Source organism: Crinia signifera, chromosome 19, assembly GCF_055691185.1.
Source record: "Crinia signifera chromosome 19, ASM5569118v1, whole genome shotgun sequence".
Lineage (NCBI taxonomy): Eukaryota > Metazoa > Chordata > Amphibia > Anura > Myobatrachidae > Crinia > Crinia signifera.
This window is the reverse complement of record NC_139226.1, coordinates 118,394,599-118,407,198: the sequence shown is the minus strand read 5'-3', so window position 1 is coordinate 118,407,198 and position 12,600 is coordinate 118,394,599. Positions and strand designations below refer to the sequence as shown.

The window sequence follows — 12,600 nt, the reverse complement described above, 5'->3', positions numbered from 1 at the left end:
ACTGCTGTGTGCGGCACGGCTTCCTGGCCGTGCGGGGTTTCGCCGCCCGGCAGGAGCCGGAGCGTGTGAAATAGCCCTTAGGTTTATGCCCATAATCTCACCGCAGCATTAGGAGCTAGTCTAAATCACACTCCTATTGCTGAAATCCCTTTATGCCAATTTATTTTATAAACCCCCACTCTTATTGATAAAGGTCACACCTCAATAAATATGACCACCTGCTCTGTCTTTCATTAGGAAATAAGCATGCTATGAATTCTCTCCTATATCAGAGCACAGTATGGGGTGGGGTTATATGGAACACATCAATCTGGTGTTCTTATACTGTTGTCCTTTTAATAGATACTGTAAATGAAACACGGCAATAAACAATAAGTCTTCTTGCCACTAGGAGATGGTATTAGATGCAAATGAAACATAGAAGAAGAGCAATCCCAGATAGGTAATTGGATAAAAGTTTTTACAGCTTTTACTAGGACCACCAGTTGGCATTAGCCACAAATGAGGCAGATGGAAAGAAATGAACCAGTTAGATAGCAGGCCAGCAGTTTGTAAATATATAGAGAAAAAAGGGGAAACCACAACATTCATTTCTAGTACTAGAAGATGGGATTGGTCGGCAAATAAAATAGATAGGAAGAACTGTAGTGTAAGACAATATAATTGCAACAGTTGACCCTCCAAACCTTTACTTCCTACCAGAGCTTATTTCTTCTTTGTTGTCATATTTGTATACAAGGGGGGGGTATTCAATGTTTTTCGTGCACCCGCAGCCATCTCCCGATGGGGGAGATTGCTGCGGGGCCCTATTCAATGCTGTCTTCCCCGACAGCATTGAACAGAGGTTTTGCGCAGAACGAGCCCGACAACACAAGCTGTCGGGCTCGTTCTGCCGAGAAAAGCCGGAAATAGGCGAGCTCCTGGCCGGAGCTCATCTATTTTCGTCATCAACTCGCGGCCACGACCCCTTCTCGCCGCTCGGCGGCCGGGACATTGAATCCCGACTGCCAAGCTCCAGGCGAGCAAAACGTGAATGGGACGGGGGCACGGCTGTCGAGCTTGCTCGACAGCCGTTCCCCTGAGATTGAATACCCCCCTATATCTGGTAATATTGGTCTAAAAAGCCTGCAAATATGTAATTAGGTGTCTCTTGCCCTGATTTAATAAATTAATTGAAATTACTACTGAGATTGATATTTGGAAAGTTAAAGAGCCACCCATTATAATTAGATGCATGTATAGATGGTCAGTGAGTAGGAGAAAGCTTTAACTGAAGGGCGAGAGAAGAAGGCCAAGGGAGAAGAGGGGAGACAGACAGGTGACATGAGGTGCAGGCAAGGAGGCCACAAGGCAGAAAGAGACCATGGCATGAATGGCCAAGACTTGAGCCAGCACGTACAGAGAGCAGCCTCAGTACACGTTTATGGGGAAGAGTACGCTTTGATGAACAGATTGGATTTCCATTCCTGTTTGATGCTTTGTAAGGTCATGGAGAGTCTAATAAAGCAAGGGAACTCATTCCAGTGAAGGGGGGCAGCGCGGGCAGAATCTTGATATGTACATGTGATACAGTGACCAGAGTAGAGAAGAGGCAATGGTCATTGGCCAACATGAGAGGGTGGGAGGAAGTACATAGGGAAATGAGGTTGAGAATTAGGAAGCAGTGGAGATAGGGCCTTGTATGTGAGGGGTTTGAAGAAGATTCTGTATGGGAATGGGAGCCAGTGCAGATTTTGCCCCCAAAGTGTATCAGATACCTGGTGAATGATAAGAGAGGGAATACAGAATTGCTTCAATTCAGATTTCAAGTGTGAAAAATTCAGACACTAGTTAAATGGGAAATTCTGAATGGATAAAATACAGTAGTTTTTGTAACCCTGGGAGACAACAAACATCTATTACCTTGGAGCAGCTGTCCCCACACCAGTGCAATATGAGATTTCTCAGTTGAATACATGTATCCACCACCTTTACTTGCAGCTAGTTGGATACTTAATTATTGAGGGCCAGACTATGGGGGGTATTCAATCTGTGCTTATTTTCATGACAGTCAGAAAATCAGCACTTTTCAACAATTCAATCCAAGTGCCGATTTTTTGACTGTCCAAAAAATTGGAATGGTCAGAAAACACCGATCCATTGCTTTTAGTCAAAAATGCGTCTATTTTTGACTATTTTTTGCCAATGCAGATCTGACTTTAAACAAAGTCAAACCTGCATTGGTGGAAAAAAGGGCCAAATTTGGCCATATTGAATAGGTACTGTATGTCCAGATTTTTTGGCTAGCTGTAAAATCCGGACATCTTTGAATACTATTATACCCTATTATGATTATTTACTAAGATGGGCTTTTGAAATGGGCAACCAATCAGATTCTATCTCTTATCTTCTAGAAGGTGCTAAATAAATAAGTAGATTCTGATTGTTTGCTATGGGCAACATCCCAACTTTAATAGAACTTCCATCTTCGTATCTAAACCCCTATATGTCTTGGTATAACAGCTCACCCAACCTTGGAACTTTGCCCATGTTTTTCTTACAACCAAAAAACTTGTCTTAGTAATATCCAATCCCCATAAACATATACACATATACATGCTAACATAGGCATTTTAACAAATGTAAATGCCCTATATTTGTAGCGATTGCTGAAATATGGAGCTTACCGCAGGGGCGTAACTATAGCCCCGCAGCCCCTGCCATGGCGGGGAGGCGCTGAGTATCTGTGGGCGCCGGTCTCCGCTGCGGGGCTATGTTACGCTGTGTAAGGCTGGCCGGGACATGTGGGCAGACAGCATGGCCCCCTCCCCTCCCCCTCGCCCTCCCATCCGCCCGCCCTCGGACAGTTTATCACCCCCCTTACCCCTCCTCGTGCCACCGCCGCCACATTCTCGCAGCGCAGATCTCCAGTCCTTCAGGCTCCGGACAGTCTCCTCCTGACGTACAGTGCTATTGAAAACTGCCGCTCAGAATATGGCTGCCCCCTAACAGCAGACAGTTTTTGTAGGGATGCTAGAGGAGGCGGCGGCCTCCTCTAGCATCCTAAAAATCTGTCTGCTATTAGGGGGCAGCCATTTTGTGATGGTATTATTTCATTAGCACTGTACATCAGGAGGAGACGGTCCGGAGCCTGGAGGAGATCTGCGCTGCGTGAATGCGGCGGCGGCAGAGGGGTAAGGGGGGGGTGTGTTTAACTCTTGGAAGACCTAGGGGGGGGGGGGGCGGCGCCTCCTATAACGGTGGGGGGGCGCAAAAATCCTAGCTACGCCGCTTGCTTACCGTATACTATTTTCTCCCTACTACACATTCAAATTGATACCTCTTGAACCCTCTCTGGTTCTCTGTCTTTGTGTATCTTCTATTGTGATCCTACCCTCAAAACTCTCCTTATAAAGCATTCACAAATGTTATCAATAATCTTTTTAATAGTACTCCTCGACCTCTTTGTTGTATTCAACATTATTGATCACTCTCTTCTTATCTTCACTCCATTGGCCTTTGTAATCTAATCCACTCATTCAGCCTCCACTACCATCTCTATACTTTTAACACGTCATCTTCTCCTATCTCATATAACCAATGCTCTATCTGAGATTTGCACATGGATGTGTATTAAATAGAACTTATCATCTTACAGTACCTTCTCCAATCATCTCCATCTCCCCCAAATCGCCCTCGTCATCTGCTGCACCAGTTTCCTTACTGTACCTTGGTAGCACACTTTAATTTGCCATCTCATGTGTTCTTCTCATACAGTCCTCTGACACCTCACATTTGTGGCCCAGTTGCTACTAAAACTCATATCCTTTATCTCATAATCTCCCACCTTGACTAAGCACTGATTATTTTATTTTTGAATTTCTCAATAAGAAACATTTAACCTAGGCTGCTATGAAAAAAAAATACTGCTACTTGAGATTGAAGTGATTCAAAAAGTTTTGAAACCACTGGCATAAAGGTTATTGTAAATAATGTCATATACACTAACCTGAAAGTACAGACTAGTAACGGACAGCTTGTACCAACAGTAGTTGTAAATAATGACATATGCACTAACCAGAAAGTGCAGACTAGTAAAGGACAGCTTGTACCAACAGTAGTTGTAAATAATGCCATATGCACTAACCAGAAAGTACAGACTAGAAACGGACAACTTGAACCAACAGTAATTGTAAATAATGCCATATGCACTAACCAGAAAGTACAGACTAGTAACGGACAACTTGAACCAACAGTAATTGTAAATAATGCCATATGCACTAACCAGAAAGTACAGACTAGTAACGGACAACTTGAACCAACAGTAATTGTAAATAATGCCATATGCACTAACCAGAAAGTACAGACTAGTAACGGACAACTTGAACCAACAGTAATTGTAAATAATGCCATATGCACTAACCAGAAAGTACAGACTAGTAACGGACAACTTGAACTAACAGTAATTGTAAATAATGCCATATGCACTAACCAGAAAGTACAGACTAGTAACGGACAACTTGAACCAACAGTAATGTAAATAATGCCATATGCACTAACCAGAAAGTACAGACTAGTAACGGACAACTTGAACCAACAGTAATTGTAAATAATGCCATATGCACTAACCAGAAAGTACAGACTAGTAATGGACAACTTGAACCAACAGTAATTGTAAATAATGCCATATGCACTAACCAGAAAGTACAGACTAGTAATGGACAACTTGAACCAACAGTAATGTAAATAATGCCATATGCACTAACCAGAAAGTACAGACTAGTAATGGACAACTTGAACCAACAGTAATGTAAATAATGCCATATGCACTAACCAGAAAGTACAGACTAGTAATGGACAACTTGAACCAACAGTAATTGTAAATAATGCCATATGCACTAACCAGAAAGTACAGACTAGTAACGGACAACTTGAACCAACAGTAATTGTAAATAATGCCATATGCACTAACCAGAAAGTACAGACTAGTAACGGACAACTTGAACCAACAGTAATTGTAAATAATGCCATATGCACTAACCAGAAAGTACAGACTAGTAATGGACAACTTGAACCAACAGTAATTGTAAATAATGCCATATGCACTAACCAGAAAGTACAGACTAGTAACGGACAACTTGAACCAACAGCAATTGTAAATAATGCCATATGCACTAACCAGAAAGTACAAACTAGTAACGGACAACTTGAACCAACAGCAATTGTAAATAATGCCATATGCACTAACCAGAAAGTACAGACTAGTAACGGACAACTTGAACCAACAGTAATTGTAAATAATGCCATATGCACTAACCAGAAAGTACAGACTAGTAACGGACAACTTGAACCAACAGTAATGTAAATAATGCCATATGCACTAACCAGAAAGTACAGACTAGTAACGGACAACTTGAACCAACAGTAATGTAAATAATGCCATATGCACTAACCAGAAAGTACAGACTAGTAATGGACAACTTGAACCAACAGTAATGTAAATAATGCCATATGCACTAACCAGAAAGTACAGACTAGTAATGGACAACTTGAACCAACAGTAATTGTAAATAATGCCATATGCACTAACCAGAAAGTACAGACTAGTAACGGACAACTTGAACCAACAGTAATTGTAAATAATGCCATATGCACTAACCAGAAAGTACAGACTAGTAACGGACAACTTGAACCAACAGTAATTGTAAATAATGCCATATGCACTAACCAGAAAGTACAAACTAGTAATGGACAACTTGAACCAACAGTAATGTAAATAATGCCATATGCACTAACCAGAAAGTACAGACTAGTAATGGACAACTTGAACCAACAGTAATTGTAAATAATGCCATATGCACTAACCAGAAAGTACAGACTAGTAACGGACAACTTGAACCAACAGTAATTGTAAATAATGCCATATGCACTAACCAGAAAGTACAAACTAGTAATGGACAACTTGAACCAACAGTAATGTAAATAATGCCATATGCACTAACCAGAAAGTACAGACTAGTAATGGACAACTTGAACCAACAGTAATTGTAAATAATGCCATATGCACTAACCAGAAAGTACAGACTAGTAACGGACAACTTGAACCAACAGTAATTGTAAATAATGCCATATGCACTAACCAGAAAGTACAAACTAGTAACGGACAACTTGAACCAACAGCAATTGTAAATAATGCCATATGCACTAACCAGAAAGTACAGACTAGTAACGGACAACTTGAACCAACAGTAATGTAAATAATGCCATATGCACTAACCAGAAAGTACAGACTAGTAACGGACAACTTGAACCAACAGTAATGTAAATAATGCCATATGCACTAACCAGAAAGTATAGACTAGTAACGGACAGCTTGAACCAACAGTAATGTAAATAATGCCATATGCACTAACCAGAAACTACAGACTAGTAACGGACAACTTGAACCAACAGTAATGTAAATAATGCCATATGCACTAACCAGAAACTACAGACTAGTAACGGACAGCTTGAACCAACAGTAATTGTAAATAATGCCATATGCACTAACCAGAAAGTACAAACTAGTAACGGACAACTTGAACCAACAGTAATTGTAAATAATGCCATATGCACTAACCAGAAAGTACAGACTGGTAACGGACAACTTGAACCAACAGTAATTGTAAATAATGCCATATGCACTAACCAGAAAGTACAAACTAGTAACGGACAACTTGAACCAACAGTAATGTAAATAATGCCATATGCACTAACCAGAAAGTACAGACTAGTAACGGACAACTTGAAGCAACAGTAATTGTAAATAATGCCATATGCACTAACCAGAAAGTACAGACTAGTAACGGACAACTTGAACCAACAGTAATGTAAATAATGCCATATGCACTAACCAGAAAGTACAGACTAGTAACGGACAACTTGTACCAACAGTAATGTAAATAATGCCATATGCACTAACCAGAAAGTACAGACTAGTAACGGACAACTTAAACCAACAGTAATGTAAATAATGCCATATGCACTAACCAGAAAGTACAGACTAGTAACGGACAACTTAAACCAACAGTAATTGTAAATAATGCCATATGCACTAACCAGAAAGTACAGACTAGTAACGGACAACTTGTACCAACAGTAATGTAAATAATGCCATATGCACTAACCATAAAGTACAGACTAGTAACGGATAACTTGAACCAACAGTAATGTAAATAATGCCATATGCACTAACCATAAAGTACAGACTAGTAACGGACAACTTGAACCAACAGTAATTGTAAATAATGCCATATGCACTAACCAGAAAGTACAGACTAGTAACGGACAACTTGAACCAACAGTAATTGTAAATAATGCCATATGCACTAACCAGAAAGTATAGACTAGTAACGGACAACTTGAACCAACAGTAATTGTAAATAATGCCATATGCACTAACCAGAAAGTACAGACAAGTAACAGACAACTTTAACCAACAGTAATTGTAAATAATGCCATATGCCAGTGGTTCCCAAACTGTGTGCCGTGGCTCCCTGGGGTGCCTCGGGACACTTGCAGGGGTGCCATGGGTTGGTGGTCCAGAACCAATTCAGATTATTTATGATCAATTATTTATGGACAAAACCAGTGCTGGTGTCTGTCAATCATAAATATGTGTACAATCAGAACCAAACCCTGCCCTTTACTATATAAAGGAACTTAAGAAACGAATATAAACACAATCTACTTAATTTTCTATATATAATTTTGGGTCTAGGGGTGCCGTGGAAAAATTCTGATACTCTAGGGTGCCGTGATTCGAAAAAGATTGGGAACCCCTGCCATATGTACTAACCAGAAAGTACAGACTAGTAACGGACAACTTGAACCAACAGTAATTGTAAATAATGCCATATGCACTAACCAGAAAGTACAGACTAGTAACGGACAGCTTGTACCAACAGTAATGTAAATAATGCCATATGCACTAACCAGAAAGTACAGACTAGTAAAGGACAACTTGTACCAACAGTAATTGTAAATAATGCCATATGCACTAACCAGAATGTACAGACTAGTAACGGACAACTTGAACCAACAATAGTTGTAAATAATGCCATATGCACTAACCAGAAAGTACAGACTAGTAACGGACAACTTGAACCAACAGTAATGTAAATAATGCCATATGCACTAACCAGAAAGTACAGACTAGTAACGGACAACTTGAACCAACAGTAATTGTAAATAATGCCATATGCACTAACCAGGAAGTACAGACTAGTAACGGACAACTTGTACTAACAGTAATGTAAATAATGCCATATGCACTAACCAGAAAGTACAGACTAGTAAAGGACAACTTGTACCAACTACCAACAGTAATGTAAACAATGCCATATGAATGTAGCGGCCATCACTTTATAGAGTTAATGCTATGTGAGTTAAATCTTATACATAGCAATTAATGTTTTACTAACTGTACTATTGAGTTTAGGTTTTCATAAATAAATAAAAAAAATAAACACCTTTTGGCTGTAACACCATTACACAGCACTAGTGACAGGGCAGCCATCAGGGGATGGGGATCTGGAGGGATTACAGGCCCGGCCCCAGACAGAAAGGGGGCCCAGGACTGGAGTTTATAAAGTATAACGTGTTATAAACAAAGGTCAAAGGCCTTGAAGATATATAGAAGTTGAGTAGTGTGGCCAGTGGTGCAGACACCAGAGGTCTGACCGGGAATTCCAAGGGTTTGAGAAAGGGAAGAGGGGGCCCAGAACTGGAGTTTATAAAGTATAATTTGTCATAAGCAAAATTCACATTTGAAGCAATGTAGAGGTTCAGTAGTGCAGCCAGTGCTGCAGATACAGGTCTCACCAGGCATTCCAGGTGTTAGAGAAAATTAATGGGGCCCTCAGTCCCAGGCCTCACAATTTTTGATGGCAGCCATGACACAATTCTGATATGATCATTATGCAATGATCTGGCCATCACACAGTCAGTGCACCTTTGCAGAATCTTCCTTGGTATTACAGCACAAAGCTGGGCAAATGATGATTACAAATGAGTTGCAATATATTCTATGCTTTTGTTTATTGCTACATAGGACAACAATTTTACCCCCTGTGTTCCTGACACCAAACTTAATTGTAATACTAATAAACTGTACATTCTCTACACACTCTACCAGTTACTGGTAACTGGAAACCTCTGCCTGGATTGTGGAAAGAAAGGTCAAACATTAATTGAATACGCCTAAAACAGTATATGAAAGACTACTGAGAGGATACTGGTACCTCTTTGAGTACTTACCTGTGGCTTCAACAATGCCCTCAAGTATTACAATGATTTCAAACTGCTCTCGTTTCAGGGATTCTGCAGACATCTCCCAGAAAGGACTATGATCATTGATGAAATGACAGATAATCTGAGGTTCCACTAGGAAAAGACGATCCTCTCCAGTATCATAACCAAGGTTGATCTCAGATTGCTCCAATGGGATAAATTCCCCTTCCTTTGTCTGTCGGGATTTAATAAGTTTCGCTCTTATCTTAGCATCTACCATGTGACTATCCCGGAGATCTCCAATTCTGAACATCAAGCATAGCTTATCATCTCTGTGCGATACCACGCATTTCTTACTGAAGATCAAGGTCTCAGCTCTCTTTTTAGGCCGAGAAATCTTTACAAACATACAGCCCACCATAAGTGCGTCAATAACTGATCCAATTATTGACTGAACCATAATCAGTATTATGCCCTCCGGGCAATAGGCAGTTACCATCCTGTGGCCATAACCAATTGTCCTTTGAGTTTCCACAGAGAAGAGTAAGGCAGAAAGGAAGGAGTCAACATTGTCAACACAAGGCTTCCACTCGGGATCCCCAATATGATTTACGTCATCTCTAATCAATGCGTCCACAAAATAAATAACTCCAAAAGAAACCCAGGTGACCATATAGCACAACATGAATACAAAAATGAACCAGCGATATTTTAGATCCACAACGGTTGTGAAAATATCTGATAGAAATCTTTTTTTTTCCACAATGCGTCCAAGGTTGACCCTACATTTTCCATCCTTGGTGACATACCTCTGACGTGTTTGACGATTGGTGAGATTGAAAAGCTGGCGGTCATCATACATGAGCTTACAACGCATCCTGTGTGATTTTGTGGTTGCCGGCGCTGAGACAACACTACGGGTTGGGGTTTTGCTTTTCATGGGAATATTTGGAACACTGAGGGCATGTCTTGGATACCACTTGGAACTGGCTTCTCGCACATGTGTCTCCTGATTGGCAGCTCGTTGGTAACGGGGTAAGACCTCTGTGTTAATAGTCACACTAGGCCTATGCTTGGCAATTGGGGGTTCAGCAACTGTTTTTGTAATTGTCTGTTCTACAGCGCTGAATCTCCTATGAGGAGCTTTTTTCATACTGTTGTTGTAAGACAATGGAATAAAGCTAGAGATGATACCACCTTTTTTGGGTGGAGGGACATGTAGTTGTTGTTGGTAATCATCACAGGAAGAGACAGAGACAACCATTGTTTCAGGCTGTAAAAGAGGAAAGAAAATATGAATGAACATACAGAATTTTCATATCGCATGTATAGAACATTTTTATACCCTCTGAATTCTACATGGCCTCACCATCGAAGAAGAATAACCTGTTTCAAATTTTTTTTTTATTTTTTTTAAATACATACTGTATACTGTATACAAATAAAATACATTTTCTAACGTCATTTTATTTTGCAATTAATAATTGAATTGTTCATCTGTTTTCATTGTTTTGATTTTTAAATATAGTCTTGTTTTTTTTTTTTTTTGGGGGGGGGGGCGGGGGGGTACTGTTGGATGCCAGCCCAACTCTGAAACTCCTCTTGCTACACATGTGTAGTTAAAAAAATTGAAGTTTAGAGTTTCATGAAATTCCTGCATGCAACAGATTCACAAGTGCAGCTTGGCCCCCAATGCCATCAGTACTGGGCTAGCGGTTGTGGCTTGTTATGTTGTTCATCCCATAATGCTAGGTTTAAGGGGGTTTTCCCAAACTTTTTTATTACATGAAATCTTATATCACAACATTAAATTTTGCTTCAATTTTGTTATTGGAGATACTGTAGATGCACTTGAAATATCACTATGGGGGTTATTCTTGTTCACTCGGAAAGGCACAAACACTTTCTTATGGACAAAACCATATGCATTGCAGGTGGGGCAGATGTAACATGTGCAGAGAGAGTTAGATTTGGGTGGGGTTTGTACAAATAAAGCAGCTAGTAGTTACCCTGCACAGAAACATTAAAACACCCAAATCTAACTCTCTCTACACATGTTACATCAGCCCCACCTGTAGCGCATATGGTTTTGACCATTAGAGAGTGTTTTTGCCTTTCCAAGTGAACCAGAATAACCCCCTATGGGTGGGATGTACTACAGGTGAAAATGCTGGCAAATATCAGAAAATCCAATTTTATGCATTTTGAGCACTTTCCTATATGTACCAAGATCCTGAATGCGATATATTCTGGAGTTTAGACCTGGTGAGTAATATCATCTTTAGATTTTGTTACCCAAAAGAAACTTCTGTTAGAGTTCCTTCTGCGAGGGATCCAGTCAGATCCCTCCCAGCACCCCCACAGCAGAGGACATCATTCTGTGCATGTACAGAAGGACTCCTGAGTCTTAATGCCCCCATACACTATGTAATTTCGGACTAAATTCATCCGATTCTGCGGATCAGGTGGTTCGATTCTTAGGTAAGTTAACTTTTCTTCAGAGTTTTACTTTTGTTTGCAATATCTAGGAGGTTATTTTTTTTTTCACTTTTAAACTTCAACAAACTTGCGTTCCTCATCTGTCAAATATAAGTATATTGTAATGCGATCAATGGTGACACATTCACTTTAAAAGAGTATTCAAAAATCATGAACTTAGAAATAATGCTTCTGCGGCTTATCATGTACTATCTGACAGCAAAAAAAAAAAAAGCTCTTTACTTTTTGGGGGAATGTTCCATATCTGCTGGTGTCTGTAGGTGCCCTGGGTAGGTAGGCTAGCATATGCTTTGCTGTAGGGGTCTGAACGGGAGGAATGGAGTTTCTTCGGATGAGTTGCTCCGCCACTTTCAGCCTGTTCTCACTGACGTGATTAAGCACGCAGGGCCCATTATCCTGCTGCTGGTCCATGCTGCTGCTAGGAGCAGCTAGTGCCATTGTAGTTCAGATGATGATCATCTGGATGGAACCAAGACTAGATCACATTCTCTCTCGGATCCTATGACAGACAATAATAGTGATTAGTGAGAAGATAATCAACGACACAGAAAGACTTCATCTACAATCTAGACTACGTAATTACTAGACAACCCATTACTATGAGGTATAGGGGACCGACAGTCGGGATCCCAACAGTCATTATTCCGACATTGGGATCCCGACTGCCCGGACCCAGACAGCATGGTGAGCGCAACTAAGCCCCTTGCGGGCTTGCTACACCACTATTCTATCGTGGACCCCCACAAGGGAAAATAGCGGGTGGCAGTCGGGAACCCGGCTGTCGGTGTTTTGACAGTTAGGATCCCGACGTCGGGTGAATGCCTGTCGGGATCCCGACTGTTGGGACCCTGT

General features: G+C 40.7%; 1 protein-coding gene across 1 annotated transcript in view; it reads right to left on the bottom strand.

Moving 5' to 3' along the window:
* Nucleotides 1–12,234, bottom strand: part of LOC146042097 (G protein-activated inward rectifier potassium channel 4-like) — a 31,440-nt gene extending 19,206 nt beyond the window's left edge. The window contains exons 1-2 of the mRNA XM_083162007.1: nucleotides 11,971–12,234; nucleotides 9,277–10,522 (exon numbers count right to left, since the gene is read on the bottom strand). Coding sequence (XP_083018133.1) covers nucleotides 9,277–10,522; nucleotides 11,971–12,186 — 1,462 coding nt within the window. The 5' untranslated portion in view covers nucleotides 12,187–12,234. The remainder of the gene's footprint in view (nucleotides 1–9,276; nucleotides 10,523–11,970) is intronic.
* Nucleotides 12,235–12,600: the final 366 nt, after the last annotated feature.